This window comes from Rattus norvegicus, chromosome 4, assembly GCF_036323735.1.
Source record: "Rattus norvegicus strain BN/NHsdMcwi chromosome 4, GRCr8, whole genome shotgun sequence".
Taxonomy (NCBI): Eukaryota; Metazoa; Chordata; class Mammalia; order Rodentia; family Muridae; genus Rattus; species Rattus norvegicus.
Genome location: NC_086022.1, coordinates 66,454,550 through 66,476,775, shown reverse-complemented (window position 1 = coordinate 66,476,775; position 22,226 = coordinate 66,454,550). Strand labels below are relative to the sequence as shown.

General features: G+C 42.0%; 1 protein-coding gene across 10 annotated transcripts in view; it reads left to right on the top strand.

The window, feature by feature from the left end:
- The window catches only part of Dgki (diacylglycerol kinase, iota), a 461,894-nt gene that overhangs the window by 363,015 nt on the left and 76,653 nt on the right, over nucleotides 1-22,226 (top strand). For all 10 annotated transcript variants that reach the window (XM_039108368.2, XM_039108367.2, XM_039108371.2 and 7 more), the window contains 5 exons: nucleotides 743-787; nucleotides 15,620-15,689; nucleotides 18,828-18,868; nucleotides 19,767-19,894; nucleotides 21,503-21,619. In XM_039108368.2, the coding sequence (XP_038964296.1) occupies nucleotides 743-787; nucleotides 15,620-15,689; nucleotides 18,828-18,868; nucleotides 19,767-19,894; nucleotides 21,503-21,619 (401 nt within the window). The remainder of the gene's footprint in view (nucleotides 1-742; nucleotides 788-15,619; nucleotides 15,690-18,827; nucleotides 18,869-19,766; nucleotides 19,895-21,502; nucleotides 21,620-22,226) is intronic.

The following is a 22,226-nucleotide window of genomic DNA, read 5'->3' as shown; positions in this document are numbered from 1 at the left end:
TCAACTAAAGGTAGATTTAGAAGGAAAAAAAGAAAATGGATATCAATCAGAGAAGTTTTAAAAGTAACTTGGTCACAGAGCTGGATGGCAAGCCCCTGTGGGAAGCAGATAAAAGGACAGAGGTACCGAGGACTGCTGACACTGCACAAAGCATCAGCATACTCGTTAGCAAGGAAGCCTGAGGCTTGTGACAGTGGGGATAACTTAGTCGTCAAACTGTATAAAACTGTATAAAGGCATCTGGCTTCAGCATCTGACGGGAAAGACTCATTTCCCTTCACTCTGGTCAACCTCTTCGTGATGAAAAGGACATGGTCTATGATTACATTTCCTGATTGAGGTTTATGAAAACTCCTGTTTGCCGAGCATCGTGTAAATGTATGTATAATAGCACATGTTTAGCATAAAATAAATCCTAAGCATTTAAGGTTACCCGAGAGGATTTCTCTATAAACCAGAGGGCTTAGATAGAAATGAAATAGGATTTCCACTTAGTTTACAGAATCACCAATTCGATGTTACTAACCTAAGTGGTAGAGCACAAACGAACCGTCTTCTCTCAGTCCAAGTTAGTATGCTTTTATTGTTTCTGGCATGAACTTCATTGGACATCTGTGAAGAACTAAGACACTTTCAGATGAGCGTGGTGACATTATGTTGGGAATTCATTTGGGGGATGACGGGATGCCTAATGTCAAACTAACTGCAAGGTATATATTTTTTCCCCTAATTTTTTCATTAGGACTTGCAGTCAGTTTCTTCTGGGTCACAGAGAGTTCATTACCAGGTAACTTATAATTGTTTCTCCCTCCGTCTGTCCCTCCCTCCCTCTCTCCTTCCTTTCTTCATTTCTTCCCTTTTTCCTTCCCTCCCTCCTTTCCTCCCTTCCTCCCTTCTTTCCTTTCCTCCCTTCCCTCCTTCTTTCCTTTCCTCCCTTCCTCCCTTCTTTCCTTCCTCCCTCCCTTCCTTTCTTCTTTCATTTACAGACAGCTGAATCCCCTTTTTCACTACATGCGCAATTTGGAGTCCACATATTATCCTGGGGTAGGCTTAATGTATAAAGAATCCAATGAAGTATTCTGATTATTTTGCATTTTCCTGACTTAGTACAATTCCAGTCTAGTATAAATCCATATTGTAGATATTTTCTCAGAGAATTTGGGAAAAAATGACCAAAATGGAATGCTGTTATTTATGTGTACCAGAGATCTCAACTCAAGTGAGCTTAGCCTGGAAACTATATATCGGGTCACATAAACAAAATGCAAGATCAAGATGGGGTTCTACACATTGATCAGTTATGGTTCATTCTCCACTTCCCTGCTGATCTTTCTGATTTGCTCTTTTTTTCTAACAATTTTATCTCTGGGCTAGAGGCCCAGGTGGCTTCCCTCACACCCAGAGGAGAGATGCCCTGCTTTCTGTAGCACTGACCCTAAGTTTTATAATAAAATGGGCTTCTGCCATGCCTGTCTCCTGGATGGAATCTGGTAGGACCACCCATGAGAAGAACCAATGGTTGTCCTTGGCTGCTTTGATTTGGAAGTGCAGTCTCTTCCTCACTGTCTGGCCTTCCTGTGCTGCCCACATCTACTTCTCCATCACTTTGTCTGCGCAGTTTCTCAGATGTGATATAGGCCCAATCCCCAGTTACCTTCCAGATTTCAAGGGGCTCCTACGATTCTCTCTGCTCGACCCTTTCTCTAAGAAACCATTGTTCCTTCCATGCCGAGAGGGCTGAATAGGAGTCATAACTAATAACTTCACCAAATAAAAGCTCTGCCGATCATTTTATGTCTCCATATGACAGGGAACTTAAATGCTGACCTGGCTGCCTAGTGAGGACGCACCATGAGAAACACGTCTGATTGTGTGGTTGCCACAGAGTGCACTTACGCACGCTAAGACAGAATACCATCAGTGAGATTGGAAAATTCAGTGCTGTGGCTGTCCAGGCCCTCATTTAGTTCACATGGGTTTAAGTGCACATTTTCCTGTACTTGAGAATTCCATATTTTTATGTAAATAATAACAGCATAGTTTAAAGAAGACCTTGAAAGCTGTGGCCTGGGTAACGGCCTTTCCCTGTTGAGATCTACCCTGTACCCTCAACCGGGTCAGTGCTTAATCTTTTGACTACAGGACACAGATGGCCTTGGTGTTTTTATTTGTGTGTTTATGTCTCAACCATGGCCTACTATTCCAGAAGATTTAGTCACATTTGGCTGTAACTGCAAGGATTAGTCATGCAAGCTGACACTAAGATAATGAACCACTGAACCATTCTAGGATGCTTTATGTCAACATTTTAAGGGAAAATTTACCAGCTTTTATAGGCTGGAATTGCTAGCTTACAGTTGGTATTGGGAGTTAAACTGAAGAAAGTCTATTGTTTTAACAAAGGTTTCTAATTTTTCCTCTTGGAAGTTTTGAACTTTTCCAATTTTGCAAAAATACTTAAAGCACTGATCCTAGCAAGTTTTAAGAAACTCACATACTGATGACATACTATCCTGTCATGTAGACCATTGTCATTTTGATATATGAGTGTTTAACATGGGTCTTTTGAAGCCATAACTTCTTTATGCCACTTGGCACCCACATGGATTGAGGATAAAAGACACTCTAGAATAAGACAGGGGTTTTGGTCTAATTTACTGTAAAGTAATGACAACATAGAAAAATTCAGTGGCTCTTTTCAGAGTATTTTTTTTTACTTTATTTATGAGTTGTAATCAAGTCAAATCTTGGAATCAACACCGCTCTGTTATAAATGTCACATCAAAAGCTTTTGTGCATTGAGCATAGAGAATGACAAATATGGTGATACAGGATGGGTGTCAGGGCATCAATACCGACCTTCCCTTACCTTGCTAAGTGAAGGAACAGAGAGTTAGAAATCGGGGGCCTTTGGGTAGTAAAGTAGGCCAGAATCGTCTCCTTAGCATCCATGTATGCATATATATATGCATATGTATGTATATATATAGTGTATGTGTACATGTGTGCATGTTCAAGAATGTGTATGTTTGTGTGTGTGGGGGGGTGTGGGTGTGGGCGTGAGTGTGTGTGTATGTGTGAGAGACAGAGACAATGAAGAGACATGCACAGCACAGCGACAGAATTTGCTAAAATTACCCCTCACACAAAGAAGGGTCTGTCAATCAGCAAAGATGGACAGGTGGAGGCAAGAGATGAACTTTCACATTTTATTGAGATAATCAGGGGAGGAATGTGTCAGAAGGGTGTTGAGTAAAAACTTCTGCTTTTAGTCACGAAGCCAAGAGGCTTGGTGAGCAATAGTAAGTTGGACATATGACTAGTGAAGCCCACTCAAAGCCCCAGGCGCAGAGACAGACAGCGTTGGGGAGTCCTGAGCCAGGGAATGGTGAACTGCCATTTAGAGATCATCTGGGGTGAGTTTAGATGCTGAAGAGGCCTCACCACCATTCTGAATGTTCTCATCAGCCAAAGGCAGAGCACGAGATGGGGAGGTGACCAGTCATAAAGAGCCGTGGAAATCAGCCCGAGCAGTAGAGTTCTGCTGGGTGAGGAGAAGGTGGCATCTGACAGCCACGCACAGAGTGCTGGGAAGACCAAGGGGCAGGGAACAGTGCCGGGTGCCCTTGTGCTACGCACTGACTTCTGCATTTTTCCAAAGAGCACATAAAATGTACAGGCATTGGTGCCACCCTTCTTCATGTAGAGCATGACAGAGCACTGATGGGGAATTTAATTCTAGATTTTGTTTCCTAACACAGAAACAGACTATCAGAACATCCAGACTCTTGGTGGGCGTTGGTAATGGAGGATGCTGTAGGAGACGGAATTGTCTCAAATACTCTAGAATGCACTTTATCCCATGTGAGAGGGAGAATGGATGCACTAGTAAGTCAGAGCCATTTGGCAGACTCTTGTGAGGCCACTGATTGCTAACTGGGGTTTTAGTTGACCTTTTTTTAATCCTTTTCTTTTTATACAGAGAAACAGACAAACAAAAAGCCCCTCAAAGATGTGCGTGTGCCCAAGGTGCCTTGTTAGTGAGCCACATGGCAACTGTCGCCGATTACACGTCCCCTCGCTTTTGCGTCTTTTCTTTCCAAAGTTGCCAGTGAAGTGCCAGCAAAGCATGGACACTCAGAAGTGACAGCCCCCATTAACCTAACAAGGCAGTGTGGGCCGTGCAAGGATGTGCTAGCTATTCATAGTCTGCTGAAAGTCCCAGCACACCCATCTCTGAAACCAAACTACAGAGCCCCTCCATGCTAATGGCCTCTGGTGTGATTTATAACCAAATTCACTGCATGCGGGCTCACAACTTCTTCACATTGGCAAATCCACTGGAACGTATAAATAAGTTAGATTTTGTTTGATAAGCAATGCTTCTTGAGGCCATCTGTTATGTCATAACTTCTTCTCTTTCTTGGAAATAATGTCCGTCGTGCCCCACATCATGAAATGAAGAGGGAGTAGATTGTTTTGGTGTAAACTGAAACCAGTTTGCAAGTCAGAATTAATTTATCTTAATCCACCAAGGGGCAGAGCTCAGGGAGGAACTTTTTAAGTTGTGTTTGTTTCCCTTTCATGGTTGAATGATTGTTATAATTTTTAACTAAGGAAGATTTCTGATCCCTGTATAAGGCGTTCAGCAATGCCTGCAGATACGTCCTGGAATCCATTGAATAGAAGCCACTGAATACATATGAAGTCAATGCAGGACTATCTCCCATAGCAAGTTTTACCTACCCTCAGATGTCAGCTGTGTAGAGCCCAAGAGTTCCTGAAATCATCGTATTTTTGCTTAGAACACAATGAGGGCCTGTGGCAGCTATGAAATCTAGGGGTGGAAAGTAGAAGGTGAAAGAGAGAAACTGGAGAGAGCACAACTAGGGAGACTAAAGACAGCTATGACTGTGGCCAGTTGTATTCGAGAAAGCCAAGTGTACTTAGGTTTAAAACGTATTTTCTGTATACCCCAAGTCTCAGCATTTCTCCAAGGGGGCCCTGTAAACAATTAAACGCTGTCACTTTAACTTGAGAAAGTCTATTGATTGTTATAGCATTCAATAGTAAGTACAAAATGCATTTATCCAGGTGATCCTTTAAGAGTCAATTAAGGGAAAAAAATGAGTCAATTTCAGAATAATAAATGGAACTGGGAAACGTATTTAGTAAGGTATATATTATTATATAATTATATGATTTTATTAATTCACAGCAAGTATATTGCTCGTGTGTGTGTGTGTGTGTGTGTGTGTGTGTGTGTGTGTTGCTCAGAGGGACAAGTACTGTGTGGTCTTCCTTTTATCCAGATCCTAGCTTCTGGTTGTTAAATGGGCATGTCTGGGCAGGAGTACACCCGGGTAAAGGCCAGGAAAGTAGAAATAGAAAGAGAAGTCCTCAGAGAACAGACAAAGAGGAAAGGAGGAACACAAAGAGTATCGTGTGGAAGGGAAAATGAGGGGAAGAGGGTCCCGAGATCAACCCTAATACAATAATGCATCAAAATATCGTATGGCAGTTGGTTAATTTGTTAGACAAATGAAACATGTACTATTAAAATATCTTTAAAAAGAAAAAAGGGATAGGTATATAGATGTATAGACGATGGAGAACAAAGGTAGATAAGAAGTGTGGATGGATAAGAAATATGTAGGAGAAATGTGATCGAGGACTGAACCTTATGAAATGAAGCACTGATTCTCAGCTCAAACAACTTCTGCTCAGTTTCTGTGAGAGACGAATCTCATTCACATTGAAGGGATAGTTAAATGCTAGGTGCCTATTGCCTAATTGCATAACCTACTGGAGTGTATAGCAGGAATGCTGAGTACATTAGCTATGCATAATTGAATATAAATTAAGAGCAGCTTTTGCATATGCTTGCCAAGTAGTTGTTCAGAGAACTATATTAATTATATATAATTAATACTAGATGGATTTCAGAAACACATGAACACACATGCATTTCTATGAAATTAAAGTCTGCCCGATAACTAATATCAAACCCTGTGTAAGAGAATTAGCTCACCTTTCTTTCTCCTCCAATCTGAGTCACTGTGCATGTTACATTGGAGGACATCTATGAGTCCCTGATTCCTGTTTGCCAGGTACTTGGTGAGGTCACAGAGAGGAATTTGCACGATGGAAATGCATTGCTCATAATGAGTTGCCCATAAAGATAGTGTTAAATCAAGATTGTAGCTTATTCCGTGTTAACCCTCTTCTGGCATCACTGTCACTTCTGTATTCTGATTATCTTGTCTGAGTAAAGAGGAAGATCTTCCTCTTGGCCTCCCATGAGGTCATCATTTACTAAGAACATCCAGTAAAGAGCATTTCAGGACCATGGCTTGAGTTATAAATTCCTCTTTGGCGACATGCTTCTCATATTTTTTTAATTTTTTTTAACCTCTCCAATATATATTTGATTTTGATTACATTGAGGTTCATTTGATAGTTCCCTAGGCTTTCCTAAGTGAGCCGTCTATGTTACTACAAAGGTTATCATCTTGGCCTCTGTTAGTTCACAGATTGTATATAGAGCAATAATTGGCTTGGCTTTCAGCTACATTCCTCGTGTATTCACTTTGCATATTACGCTGTCATAATACTGTGCCATTGCTGTTATGCCTTGCAAGTAAATGAATTTAGAGCTATTCTTTCCTTTCTATCATGCACTTCCACCCGCCTGATAAACATTTAAGCCATAGACAGTTGCTGCTTTTTTTATGAAAAATATTATGTGAAACAGCAAGTTGTACACATAACCAAATCACATGTCAGAACTTGCTGTGATTGGCCTTATGTGTGTGGGCCCTAAGCCTAATGCAAGTGCAGTGCTTATACAGAACATAGAGTGGTTGACAGAACTTCCTGTCAGTGATTGTGGGACGTTTCTTGCCTCTGGGACTGTTTACTTTGTGAGCCCATTGACCACCACATTTTCTGTGGGACTCTCAATCAGCAGTCTCCATGGAGTAAGAAGTGAGCAAGGATCTGAGTTACCAGGAGTGATATCTCTGGCAAGAAGCAAGGAAGATTAAGTTGACTATTAATAATGGCTGAATCTGTGGCCGTGCTTTGAGTGGAGGGAGAAGGGAGGTCTGCATACCCATCAGGATCATTTTAGATATTTATTTTATTCCAACTTTTCTTCATGCTGTCTCGGAAGCTCGCTTTCAGATGTGACAGAATTTCACCACTCTCCTTCAAAACCCCAAAGAGCTCTAAGCCCCCAAGAAGCAAAAAGTATCACACAGGATTGCAGACTCTCAGGTGAAAGAGGTCTATAGGCTCAATCACTTGGTAAGTGGAGACATCTAAGTAGTCTACTTAAATTATCAAAAGAATAATCCTTTACATATTTCAGTTCCTCAAAACATGGCACCTGATTTCTAGCCAGATTGGTGTAAGTGGAGTTTCAGAAAGACAGATTGGATGTCAGTAGAGATAAGTGGGGGTAAAATTACGCAGCCTTCCTAGCTGCGTGTCCAAGGTGAGTGTCCTGCAAGCCTTAGTGTAAGCCTTCAGTGACGGCTTACAATCAGCCTACTCCATGAGATTTACCTATTTTTCCAAATAAAGTCTTTGAGCAGAGAAGCACCTCTGGGCAGGTGCTTAGCTTTTGTGAGGCTTAAAAGATTCAAAATGTGAATTTTTGTACTAATGCATATTGCTGAGAGATCGTTTTCCTGTTATAAAATATTCATTTCATGGACTAATAATAAGCCTATAGAGCCTCCACTTTATTTCATCTGTAGTCATCAAAGGAGATATATGTGAAAAGAACACACACACACACACACACACACACACACACACACACGTTAAAACCATGATTAAAATGACCTTCCTTCTGGAAAATAAATTAAAACTTGACATATTGGACATATAGGAATTCCCAAAGTAGATACCATATGTGTGTGTGTATAAAGTATATATTTAAAGCGTATATATTATGTATGTATGTATGCAAAGTATGTATGTATGTATGTATGTATGTATGTATGTATGTATATATGCAAAGCCTGCTTTGTGGAAAATTGAATATAATCAGAAAAAAGCCTCACTGAGAGTGAATGAAGAGAATCACCAGTCCCCGAGTCTCCAGCAATCTGGTTGTTTCATGATAGCTGTTCTTTCCCATTCTTCATTGCTAGATCGTGGCGTTGAGTCAGTGCAGAAGCTCTAAGAGTGTAAGTGGAGGACAAAGAGAAGACAGGAGGAACCGAGGGGAGAAGAGTCAACAGTTCTACTTGACGTCCTGTCCCTTAGCTCAGTGTGACTGGACCAGATGGTCCAGGATAGCATCTGTTGGCATGGCTCAGTCATCCATCTGCACCAGAACTCTTTGCAATCTGCTGCCTCAGACCAGAGACTTGAGCCATACATTTCATAGTTGGAAGGGAAAGGCTTTATGAGAGTTGAGCTAAGCTAAGTTTTGTTTAACTCATAGTTTACGTCTTCTGCGTCCTCTAGTTCTTTTGTCAGCAGACTTAAAAATCATTTCCTCTATATTTGTGGCATTGCAGCAATAGTCAGAAAATAACTTAAAACCATCATTAAAATGACCTTCCTTTGGGAAAATAAACCGTAACTTGGTTATTACAGGAATTCCCAAATTAGATGCAGACAGAAATGAGGAGATTATCAGGATGGTTAACGGTCACCTTCTTGGAGATAGTTTGCCCAACTTCACTTGTTGTAGCCTTTGAATGACATGTCTTTGCTTTACTGGATATAAATAAATAAATAAATAGATAGATAGATAAATAAATAGGTAAATAATAAATAAATAGCAATTTCCATAATAAACATCACAGCTATGTAAACCAGCTAACCAGCTTAGCACAAGAGAAGTTAATCTTTGTGAAAAGGAGTATCCAGTAAGCAGAATGGGGAGTAATGGGCAAGAGACACAGTGGACAGTGTTCTGAAAAGTGTCGCTGTCAGTGACAGGTGATATTTGCCTTGGAGGTTAATGCCCCATTTCTCCAAGGGTAAAGAGGACTATGGAGTTGTGGAGTAAGGCAAGCTATGGAAAGACCAAACCAGCAAGCTGGATGATTCCAGCCTTTGTTTAATGCCCTTCTTTTTCATGTCTGTCCAAGCAGTTTTTCTTTCTCCTAGAATCTTTCCTCATCTGAGTTCAGTGGCACTGATGCAGCAGTGGTCCAGGGCTGCACCATGCTTAGTGTCTAGATGACAAGATGGCCAATGTCCCGTGAGCTCCTCATTTTACAGTTCTCTCGGCATTGCTAGACTTAGATCTTTACAAGTACATAGAACCGTGAAACGGCCAACAAGTTAAGTATTTTACACATTTCATTAATTTCTCAGTAATACTTCAGGATAAATTCTGCCAGGGCCATCATACAAACAAGGCATTTAAGGCACAAACTAGATAAGATCCCTCCCCAGATGCTCTTACCTGGTAGTTGATGGAGCTGGGACTATCAATGCTGGTATTCTGAAGACCAGGGTTCTACTTCTCCAGCCTTGCTGCTTAACGGAAGCTTGATCTATTTCCTTTTTCTTCCATCATCATCATCATCATCATCATCATCTTCTTCTTCTTCTTCTTCTTCTTCTTCTTCTTCTTCTTCTTCTTCTTCTTCTTCTTCTTCTTCTTCTTCTCTTTCTTCTTCTTCCTCCTCCTCCTCCTACTTCATCATCTCATCAGAAATATATTGATATAACAAAAGGCATAGTCCTGTCTTTGGAGTATATTTAAATGCCATAGAGAGATGAATGTGGACCTTGGAGTCTTGGTTAGTTGATAGTGTTGTTCTTGGGGTTACCATCGTCTTCAGCTCCTTCGATCCTTCCCCTAACTCTTCCTTGGGTTTCCCCAACCTCAGTCCAATGGTTGGCTGTAAGTACCTGCATCTGTCTCAGTCAGCTGCTGGAAGAGCCTCTCAGAGGACAGCCAAGCTAGGCTCCTGCCTTCATCTTAATTTCAGAGCCAGGGTCTCTCACTGAAACTAGAGCTTGCCATTTCAGCTAGATGGGCTAGCTAGACATAAGCTGCAGAATGCATGTCTCTACCTGTTGGTGTGTTCTGGGGTTCCAGGAACACACTGCAATGTCCAGCTTTTATGCTGGTGCTGGGGATCTGAACTCAGGACCCTGTTTTTGCACAGCAAGCATTTTTCCTGTTGAGCTCCTTCCGCAGCCCTACAGATGTACTTATTAAAAAAAAAGGTAGTTTAATTCAGTGTATGTCTAAGATTATATTAATTACTTTTCTTTGGAATTCTAATGACCATGGCATAAGACCTCATTATGCTAATAGCTGTCCTTTTATGAGCTCACTTACAGAAAGTACAAAGCTGTTTCAGGGAAGCATCACAGAGCAGTTAAATCTCTCTCTCTCTCTCCCTCCCTCCTTCCCTCCCTCCCTCCTTCCCTCCCTCCCTCCTTCCCTCCCTCCCTTCCTCCCCTCCTCTTCCTTCCTCCCTTCCCTTCTCTCTTCCCCCTCCCTCCCTTCCCCTTCCCTCTCTTTCTTTCTCACTCTCTGAGTTTTGTAACAGCCTCTAAAATTGTGGCAAAATCTTCATTCACTTAGAAGGTATCTGATTTTCCTTTTAGTAAAATTGATTTCTTAACTCAGATCTCTATGTTGTCATTGCTATTCAACTTCAGTTTTTAGGAATAGATGTTGTTCAATGTAAATCTTTCCTCCTTTTACAAAGTGACAGTAAAGGAGACAGGAGCCATAATAGGTAAAGGTTCAGTTCCCATCACACACAGAGCAGCTCACAACTGATTGTAACTTTAGTTTCAAGGGATCTGATGCGTTCTTCTGGTCTTTATTGGCACCCGGTATGCATATGGTGCACGGGTATACATTCAGGTAAAACACCCAAACATATGAAATCAATAGAAACAATTAAAAAATAAACGACAATGTATAGAACTTAAGGCTCTAATCAGAAATATTTTGGAGGGACTAAAATGGAACCAAGCAAAAATGGTGTTGACTCTTAGGACAGAAACTGACGCAGTTTCTCACTAAGGAAAGAGCCACAGTCTTGGACAGAATCACCTCAATCACCTCTAACTTTGAAACCTGTTTTTGAGACTTTGTACATTTTAAGGTATTTCTACTGATGTATATACTCTTATTGTATTGAATTTCTTTTTACCTAAATTTGGGGTTGTTGAAATTTAAATTGTGGATTGTTTTAGCCTTTCAGGAATCTCAGATTACTCTGATAACCTATAGAAAGAAGAGTGTCCCTCTCCAGGAAAATGCATGTACATGTGGGCCTGCCAAATTAGTGCAGATTTTTTTATAAGTATTCTTACAAGTAGAGAGAGAGAGAGAGAGAGAGAGAGAGAGAGAGAGAGAGAGAGAGAGAGAGAGTGTAGCAAATTGTGCATACATATGATTTGAAACTATACCTATACTCTCTCACTTGGGTGTTATTTACAGAAAATAATATTAAGATTCAGAATGTGCCCAGGCTGTCTGAGCCCCTTCATTTTCTGAGATGGTTATCTTTGCTTAATGTCTTTATTAGTTTTCACAGCTACCAACAAACATTTCAGATCATTTCAAATTTCTTGGCATATATATATATGCCAAGAAATATATTAACAAAACTTGTGAGGTGTTGGCATAACACATTTTATAAAAGTATATTAAGAACCTTAAGTTTCTTTAGATCCAGATACCATGTGTCAAAATACAATTCTCAAGGCATTAAGCATAGTTCTCATAAACACGGACAAAGATCAGATGTTGAGATTTCATTTAGCTCAGCTTGCAAGTCGACAAAGCCAGCTTGAGATCTGCATCCATTGCTTTAGCAAATCAGACGCATAAAGATACATTTCTGCGACAACCCCGAGGGAGGCCAATTTTCCCTTTATCAATCCTTTGACTTTCAGAATCCATTTGAGCAGAAAACTTGAAAACCCTGTCTAGATAAGGGATCTCTGGTGCTAAGCTGGACCTGTTTTGCTCTACTAAGACCCATGGTTCTTCACCATGCGTCACACTCTTCTGAAGGGCGTGTTGAATAGATTGTGGGGTCCGCTGTAGCTTTCTGCAGAGCTGCAGCCCGTGTTTGTAACACACATCCATTAGTGTGGCTTGCTGTTGCTGGGTTAATTTGCATAATATGTAGTGAGGTACTGGCAGGGTAGCCTAAATCAGGAGGAAGCCCCAGTGGCCTCTGATTGGCTCTTGTCATTTCTCCTATGCCGTTTGTCTTTGCCTTCCCTGTCTCATCTGTATACACCAGACCGTCCACCCCTGTGGCTTCCATTCCATGGCTTGATACAGCACATCTGCCCTCTGTGGATGTTCCCATGACTGAAGCTTTCAAATCTTCAGGAAAAATCAAGTTCCCAGTATCTTCTCCACAGAGGCCTGGCCACCCTTACTTATGTTGTTTCAGTCAATGAGTTTAATTTTACTTCCAGCTAGTATTAGAAGACTCTAAGTCATGTGTTATTATAAACTCCAAGGACCTCTTCCCTGATAATCATTAGTGAGCTCCTACTAAGAGGGTTGCTTTTAACTTTTTGCTTCTTTGGAAGCATAAGGATATGATCCTTGCTTTTCCCAAGGTCCCAGCTCACTCTTCTCTCAGGAATCTAATCTCTTATCAAAAGTAAACAAGACCAGCATGACACCGTCCAACTTGCTTAGAAGCCCCCAACCCTATACAAAGAGCTCCAGGCAACCAAGGAATGTTGAAAAACCTAAGTATCAGCCCTCTGAATTGATTATCCAATACCACATGGTCATCCTTGAAATTATATATGTACAAATAACAGTATTTGCTAATCATTATTAGTTAGAAAAAATAGGCCAGAGGCCATTAAGTTAGAGAGAACAGAGAAGTCCCTTGCTCTCTCTACTCAACATGGGAGCAGTTGGAGGGAGAAAAGGAAAAAGGAGAAATGACATAATTATCTTTTAATTTGGGAAAATTAAAAAAATTAAAAGCTTCAATGACTCCAAGGAAGTGTGAAGACTAGGAATATCAACTCAGGAAGGAGCAGAGCTGATCTTGTTTCTCTCTGGGAAGATTCTGAAGGACTGATTTCAGGGGATGATCAAATGTGTACCTGGGAGTTGGTGGTGAGAAAGTCAGGATGTATGTTTCAGGAGTTTGACAGGGCAAAGAAGGGGTGGTTATGAAAATTACCAAACATTATGATCAGGTGCGTTCATAGTGGCCAGAAGCTGGAGACAACCCAGATGTCCCTCAAAAGAAGAATGGTTCATTTACACAATGGAATACTATTTAGCTATTAAGAATGAGGACATCATTGAGTTTTGCAGGCAAATGGATGGAACTACAAAATACCATTCTGAGTAACCGAACCAAGACCCCAAAAGACACACGTGACAGAAGCCTAGCATGGCTGTCCTCTGAGAAACCCAATCAGCAGCTGACTGAGACAAAGATACTTACACCTAACCTAAAGTCAGGGACCCCTATGGTTGAATTAGGGGCAGGATGGAAGAAGTGGAAGAGGAGGGGGACCCCATAGGAAGACCAGCAGTGTCAGCTTCCCATAGGAAGACCAGCAGTGTCAACTTCCCATAGGAAGACCAGCAGTGTCAACTTCCCATAGGATGACCAGCAGTGTCAACTTCCCCATAGGAAGACCAGCAGTGTCAACTTCCCATAGGAAGACCAGCAGTGTCAACTTCCCATAGGAGACCAGCAGTGTCAACTTCCCATAGGAAGACCAGTAATATCAACTTCCCATAGGAAGACCAGTAATGTCAACTTCCCCATAGGAAGACCAGCAGTGTCAACTTCCCATAGGAAGACCAGCAGTGTCAACTTCCCATAGGAAGACCAGCAGTGTCAACTTCCCATAGGAAGACCAGCAGTGTCAACTTCCCATAGGATGACCAGCAGTGTCAACTTCCCATAGGAAGACCAGCAGTGTCAACTTCCCCATAGGAAGACCAACAGTGTCAACTTCCCCATAGGAAGACCAGCAGTGTCAACTTCCCATAGGAAGACCAGCAGTGTCAACTTCCCATAGGAAGACCAGCAGTGTCAACTTCCCATAGGAAGACCAGCAGTGTCAACTTCCCATAGGAAGACCAGCAGTGTCAACTTCCCATAGGAAGACCAGCAGTGTCAACTTCCCATAGGAAGACCAGCAGTGTCAACTTCCCATAGGAAGACCAGCAGTGTCAACTTCCCATAGGAAGACCAGCAGTGTCAACTTCCCATAGGAAGACCAGCAGTGTCAACTTCCCATAGGAAGACCAGCAGTGTCAACTTCCCATAGGAAGACCAGCAGTGTCAACTTCCCATAGGAAGACCAGCAGTGTCAACTTCCCATAGGAAGACCAGCAGTGTCAACTTCCCATAGGAAGACCAGCAGTGTCAACTTCCCATAGGAAGACCAGCAGTGTCAACTTCCCATAGGAAGACCAGCAGTGTCAACTTCCCCATAGGAAGACCAGCAGTGTCAACTTCCCATAGGAAGACCAGCAGTGTCAACTTCCCCATAGGAAGACCAGCAGTGTCAACTTCCCATAGGAAGACCAGCAGTTTCAACTTCCCATAGGAAGACCAGCAGTGTCAACTTCCCATAGGAAGACCAGCAGTGTCAACTTCCCATAGGAAGACCAGCAGTGTCAACTTCCCATAGGAAGACCAGCAGTGTCAACTTCCCCAGGCCCCTAGGAGCTCCCAGACACTGAGCCACCAACCAAAGAGTATACATGAGCTGGTCCGAGGCCCCCAACACATATATAGCAGAGGACTGCTTGGTCTGGCCTCAGTGGGAAAAGACTTAATCCTAGGCCCCAGGGAGGGGTAAGGCCTCAGAGATAGAGAGGGGGAGGAATTGGATGAGGAATTGTGGGAGGGGGTCAACAGCTGGATTGTAAATAAACAAAATAAAATAAGAAAGAAAGAAAATTATCAGAGCCAGCAATGGTAGTACGTGCCTTTAATCCCAGCACTCAAGAGGCAGAGACAGGCTGATCTCTGTGAGTTCAAGGCCAACCTGGTACAGAGTGAGTTTCAGGATAGCCAGAGATACATGGAGAAACCCGGTCTTGAAAAAAATAAAGTAAGAAAGTTATCAAGAAGATAAAATAGCATTAATTGAGGGACATTTGCCTTTAGAGAGAGAGAACAATTGCAGAGAGAATGACGAGTACAACGAGAGTTCTGCAGTGGATTTTAATAATGTTACAGAAGGAAGTTTCTCAGCAAGATGGGTGAACCAGGAGACTACAAAACTTGCTTAATTTCAGAGAGGAAATGCTATACTCTCAAACTACAGGAAAGAGTGCATGAGAGCCTGTGTTCATGTAAGCTTAAGTATTGGCTATCTTTGAAGAGTGAACCCAGTGCATCAGTCTGAGACAGAACAAGACACGGATTCCTTCCTTTCCTACCCCTGTCATAGGTGGGCGAGCCTGAGGACAGAGAGACTCAACACAGCATGGACTGGGTTGCGTTTCTGTGTAGTACCTAGCAGAATGTGGTTTGGCTTTGCTTCAGTACTCCACTGAGAAGCAACTGTCCGCTTACTCCAGTGTGTGGTATGGAAGGGAGTGGAGGGAAGGCAACTTTTATCATTCAAGTGGATCCACGGGAACATTTGTATCTCTTTCTAGGACCAAGAAACTTCCTTCCCCAGGGCGATCTCAGCTCAGAGGCTGTCCCCACGGTGGTGCTTCCTAGACGGTGAGTGTTTGGGGACCTGGCAGAGATTGGGTTGGGGATGCAGCAGAACAAGATGTGGCTGTCCCAGCTGCACTTCATAAAGCCTTCCTGTGATTGGCATTTACATTTCAATGGCATAGACTTGTTGACATTACTGGACCTTTCCCAGAGTCATTTCCCTCAAAGCACTTCAGCATCAAACTGTTTAAACGGACACTCCCTTTATTACCACCTTCCTTTCCTGAAAGCCTTTGGTGCATACCTCAGAGTAGTGTGGGCCAAAACCTACAGCCTACAGTCACAAGATAGATACTAATTCCTGCATTACTTCCATGCCTTGGAATTTTCATGCTAATTTTCCAAGGCCATCATTTCCGTATAGTGCATACCTACAAGGAAAATGGAGAGTTCCACTAGCGTCTGTAACTTTTCTGCTGAGTGTAACCTATTGTGCACATAATGGGGTCAGTTATCATGTGAGCATTTAATGAGTCGTCTGCCTGCCATCTCGTGCATTTTTCACTTTCCTAGATGCTGTCGAATTCCAATTTTCCACCTAATTATCTACACTGCAATACATCTTCATCTCTATAGACTCCTGCTTATCTGCTATCTGGGACAGCTAGCCAAAGTATATTTATGTTGTGTGCATGGAGACAGAGTGCTCTTGCGGATGGCCCTTTGTTCATTAGTGTGTTCATCCTCAAGGATGTAGGGTTGGAATGGATATGGGTCAGCTGCACAGACAGGCACATGTAACTACTAAGTCTAACATGCGTCAACCAGGGTACAGGCTTCCATTCCTAGCTCAGCTCTGACTGATGATTTCCCTCCAAACTCTGTTAACCCATAGCTGTGGGAACCACACTCACGTCTCCCTCCCAGAGTCACAGGGAAGCGATAAGGAAATCACGAATTCATGCAAGTCTTTATGTTCCATACATAGGCTCGAATAAAATTGTATTAGGAATAGTGGTTTTAACTATGGAAGTGTATTGCTATATAACTTTTCTATTACAATCCTTTCTTAATTGTTTTGATCACTTTTTTTTAACCTTTTAAATTGGCATACAAAATGGTATGTCTGTGCATTGGAACTCTTTTATGGCTAACTCTTGATCGGCATCAAGGCTGAAGTCGTGTCTGAAAGAGGAGAGAAGAGTCAGTCCTGCTGGGACTATGGTGCTTTAGACTTAGGCTTTTAAGCTTTGATTCTCCTATTTTTGAGCCCAGTTTCCTTCAGAGTGTTACTTTTTCCCCTCTTTAAAAAACTGAAAATTCTTCTCTCATATAATACATCCAGACCACAGTGGCGTCCCCTCTCCAGATTTCTCCCAACTCCCAACTCTCATCTCCCCCAGATCTACTCCTTCTCCATCTTCCATCAGAAAAGAGCAGGTCTGCCAGAGACAACAACCAAACAAGATATAATTAAGGCAAAAGCCCTCATATTGAAGCTGGTCAAGGCAACAGGGGAGGAGGAAAGGAGGCAAAAGAGTCAAAGATACGCCCACACTGTTAGGAAAATACCATAAAATACCAGGCTCACAACCGTAATGTCTATGCCAAGGACCTGGTGCAGACCTACACAGGCTCCCTGTTTGCTGCTTCAGTCTCTATGAGTCCCTCTGCGTTCTCCCTAGTTGATTCAGTGGACCCATTCTCTTGGGTCCCCATCCCCTCTGATTCTACAGTTCTTCTGTCCCCTCTTCCACAGAGTTCCCTGAGCTCTAAGGAGACCCAGTGGAGACTTCTGACTTAGTCTCTTCCTCCTCATAATGTCTGGCTGTGGGTCTCTACACCCACGTCCATCTGCTGCTTAAGGAAGCCAGAGAATTACTTTTAAAGTCTGTGATTAAAAGCAAATGTTTGCATCCCTTTCTATGTTGTGCTCTGTATTTCTTATTGCTTTGGGTCTGTTTTGTAAAATCTCTCATATTTGGACTCTGTTAGATTTAAATAAGGAAAAAACATATTTTTAAATATATTTAAAATTAACAAGAATCAAATACAAATACATAGGGTGTTTAAAAAAACTTGTTTTACTTTGGAAGTTTTCTTTCTTAAATAGATGCAGCCTAATCCCATTCAGAGATTACCTAAACAATAATCTTTGCTTGTCATGGCTTCCTTCAGAGATATTTCTAGGGACAGAGTGTGGAAGAGAAATGATTTTTGGGGGGCCATATGTGGCCTCTGGCCTGCATCTTCAAGGTGTTTTCCAAAATGAGAGTTACATTCCTGGGAAGGTTGTTGGACTATATCATCTTTCCTGGGTTTCTTTATTTAATAAAATATTCAGCTCTCCCCTCAGTTAAAGTCCTGTGCTAATTCCTAGAGACATATGAGAATAAGTAAGAAATGCAGCCTTTTTGTCTCAGGATCATCTTTGATGTTGTCTCTTTAAGGTGTTTAAGGAACCTGTCAGTATGCATAGGGTTAAAGAGTGACAGACTCTCTGCTGTTGGCAGTTGGAATGGAGAACAGTTTTGTTCCGAAAAGCTCATCAGAGATAACCACTCAGACACAGTTTATAGACAATTGAGAGTCTTTATTCCAACCATCTGGGACTACTACACCCAAGTATTCAGGACCTAACTGTAGCACAGAGTGTCACAGCACAGGGGTTTGGGGGCAAAAACCAAGTCCTGGCATCTCAATCAACAGCTGTAGGTACAACTTTGTGTAAGCAAGAAATTTGACAGAAGCAAAGATAAGCAGTTGGTTGGAGGTGGGGTTCTGTGCAAGCAATCGCAGAAGCAGGTAAGTTAGCTAGGACATCTTGACCTTGGGTTTCTAGAATAGCTTTGTGAAGTTTTCCACCAAGGAGATGAAATACTAATTAAACCTGAAATGGCCTCAGCAGGAACTCAAAACTGGAGGACCCTCTGCACTGTTTACCCTGTCACAGTTTCACATAGACTGAGGCATTTGAGTTATAGTTTAAAGACAAACAGCTGTGTGGCTTGAAGGGCTTAGCACTGGAGTAGCAGTGGCCAAAGCATGGAAGTGATGACTTGATAATAATAGATTTAGAGACTGGCCACTCATGTCCTATGCTTATAATACAAAGGTTTTGATCGTTCAGTAGAAAGGAAGGCTATGAATCTGGTGACAGATATAAATTACTTTAAATGCCCATATATTTTTTTCCCTTAGCAACTTCTGCTGACCGCTTTTATCGAATAGACAGATCTCAGGTAAGTTATTTCCAGCTTATTAAGAAAGTAAAATGTCCCCAAGTCCATATAACATGTTGGCAGCTAGTCTCATAGATTTTTTTTTCCTAATGAAAAAATTAAAGTGTTCCCAGATTGCAGGATGGTGTTCCTAATCTTAGCCACAATGATTTTTGTCTATGTTTTATGACTTATGGGCTCGATGAAATGGCTTGACATGGTAAGTGAACACAGATAATAACTTGAATGGCAACTATTATCACAGTTCTTCACGCGAAGTTTTCTTTTACATGGGGCTTGTTCTCTGACCAAAGCAAACCTTATGTTTTTTAAATGCTTTTTTGGTGAAAAAGAGAGAGAGAGAGAGAGAGAGAGAGAGAGAGAGAGAGAGAGAGAGGGAGGGAGGGAGGGAGGGAGGGAGGGAGGGAGGGAGAGAGAGAGAGAGAGAGAGAGAGAATGAATTATGTTTGCCCAAGGTTAACAACTCCTCCCACTATTCAGATTTTCCAGGAAGAATACTAATGTGGTTTTGAACCCATTGAAAGCCGGCTCTTTCTTAGCCATTGTCACACAGCTAAGGCCACATTGTGGGGCAGAAGTCCCAGCTGTCATGTACTCATACTAGATCAGGTAGCATGTGGGATGTCACATCTTTGATAGCATCTGGAAAGAAGCAGGGGAAAGATCATTTCTGGTCCTATAGACACAGTCCCGGTCAGGTGTGAGTCCTGAACCAGGGACGTTCATCTCTCCCCATTGTCCCCTGCCTGAGACTCGATAAAGTCAGAGAGCGATGGCAGATGCTCAAGCTCCTGGTCAAAGAGTGGAATTATTTGGTGTACTGCACACCTTACTTCACCTTGGGACCATGCTTGGGTGGTGATGTCAACACCTTGACAGGCTTGCTTTTCTCCCTTAGGAACATTTGCACTTTGTGATGGAGATTTCTCATGATGAGATTTTTATTCTGGACCCAGATATGGTGGTGTCACAGCAGGCAGGGACACCTCCAGGAATGCCAGACCTAGTGGTTGAACAGGCTTCTGGGTGAGTGTGTTTCTCCTCTGTTGGTGCTGCCTTGGCTGGCTGTAGCGTGATCTCCATATCTCCTTTGGCTTTGGACTTGATATTCTAATGACATAAAAAACATTTCGAATACAGATTTGTTGATGCTTCCTTAAAGTAAAGCACAGGCACCTGGTTCTATAATTATCACCTTTTTATAGAGATATATTTTTTCTTCCATTTTTTGTGTTTTTTGTTTATTATTACCAAAGTACTTCATGCTCATTTCCATAGAGTTTAAGTAGGCAGCTATATTAACCCCCAAATTTGAGCGGCACTAAAGATAAATTACACAGATTATAAGTACTGAAACACTATTTGAGAGGTTGGACAGATCAGCAGTTAAAGAGCATGTACTTTTCTTGCAGAGGACCTGAGTTCAGTTCCCACCCCTCCCATTGGGTGTCTATACTACTATATTCCAGCTTCAGGGAGACTGATGCCCTCTCCTGGACTCTGTGGGCACTTAGACTCACATGTGTGCATAACCACACATAAATACACACAGTATATATAAATAAAAAATAAGATAAATCTTTAAAAAAAGAGAATGTTTGAAACTGAGTCAAAATTGAAAATTAGAAAAGTTTACAAAAAAAAAAGCATTCAAGCATTTCCACATGCCTTACAGAAGTTTCTAAAGCAAATGACACTATAGTTATATTCACAGCAAAATCACAGTGCCCAGTCTGTGGTGAGTTTGCTAAAGAAATCAGGACTTTGTATTGTGTCTAAGTTATTTAAAGAAAACATCTCACAATTCAAAAATACTTCTTGGGAGTTGTTAAGCACCAGGTACTAGTGTAAACATGTGAGAGCCAATAGTGCAAAAGTGAGAAGATACAAATGTCCGTGTCCTTGTGGAGTGTAGAACTAATAGAAAGTAGCTCCCTGGTGTGTGGGAGTGACGGCTGAAATAATGGTTGCCCATGAGAGCACATGCAGGCACCCATAGCAAACGAACATTGTGTGTCACAATGACAGAGCATAATCAAGTTTCTGTCCCAGAGACAACCCAGCCTGACGCCCTGCCTCTGAAGAAGAGGCAGATGCTGGTGCCTACAGCCCACCCCACACAATAAAGACTCAAATTTATTTGATGAGGATGAAGCCATCTGTTAAGGTAGCTTTGGGCCTTCCCTCTTTCTATGCCAAGTCATCACCCAAATGGACAGTTTTCTTTTGGGTCAGAATTTTGTCACTTAAATACAAACACAGAGTGGCCTGAAAATCCACTAGACCATCAATCCACCCTTGATTTCTCACTTCTCAGCCACAGTGCCTTCCGGAAACAAAGATGCTAAGAACAAGGTTGGGTTTTCTCATTCTCTAAATTATATTTCTGTGCCTGGCTCCTTTAATTCTTTACTCATGTCACCTGTAGTAAAATGGTTTAATCTTCAGATCAAAGTGCCTGAACTTAAAAAAGGATAAAATCATACCAGTTACTTTCAGGGCTGTTGAGAAATGATGAATATGAAGTATGTACCTAGTAAAAATGGATTCCGCTCTCATGTTTAAGACAAGATCATTATAAGAGAAAAGCAGAGTAAGATGTACAGTTACTTTCTGGTGCCACTTTTGCCCCAGGCTGTCTGACTGGTGGAACCCTGCCCTGAGGAAACGTATGCTGAGTGACAGTGGGATGATCACACCCCACTATGAGGACTCAGATCTGAAAGACTTCAGCCACTCCAGAGTGCTACAGTGAGTCTCCTTGAGATTATAATACAGTTACATCATTTCACCTCTCCATTCCTCCCTCCATACTCTCTCCCTTAGACCCCTCCTTACTTTCTTTCAAATTCACTATCTCTTTTTTTATAAATTGTTGTTGTTGTTGTTTGTGGTAGTGGTAGTGTGTGTGTGTAACCTGTTCAGTCTGAATAGTATCATTTTTATAAGAACCATAAACCACCTAAGAAAAACCACAATAGCAGGTATGAGACGCCCTCCTTTGACTTGTTGGTCTGGGTTGTCCAAGAGAATCCTAGAACACCATACACCATGCTATCGCTACTACGCTTGGCTTGGTTCTTCCCCAGAGGTGGAAGATAAATTCTATTGCTGAGAACATCATGCATGTCAGACAGAGGACCCAGAGGCTACTAAGCTGGGTCTTGCTGTTTACCTTTGTGCTGTTATGATTGCTGGGGGAGAGGGGACTGAAGCAAGAGCTGTCTTCTGTGGTACCCAAGCTGTCTCGAGTCTCTGTCGCTCTTGACACTTACTTGGCTTAGGTTTCCCTGCACGCAGCACCTTAGCGGATCTCCACCTTCTATTTTTCTCCCTTGTGAGCGACCTTGAGACTGTG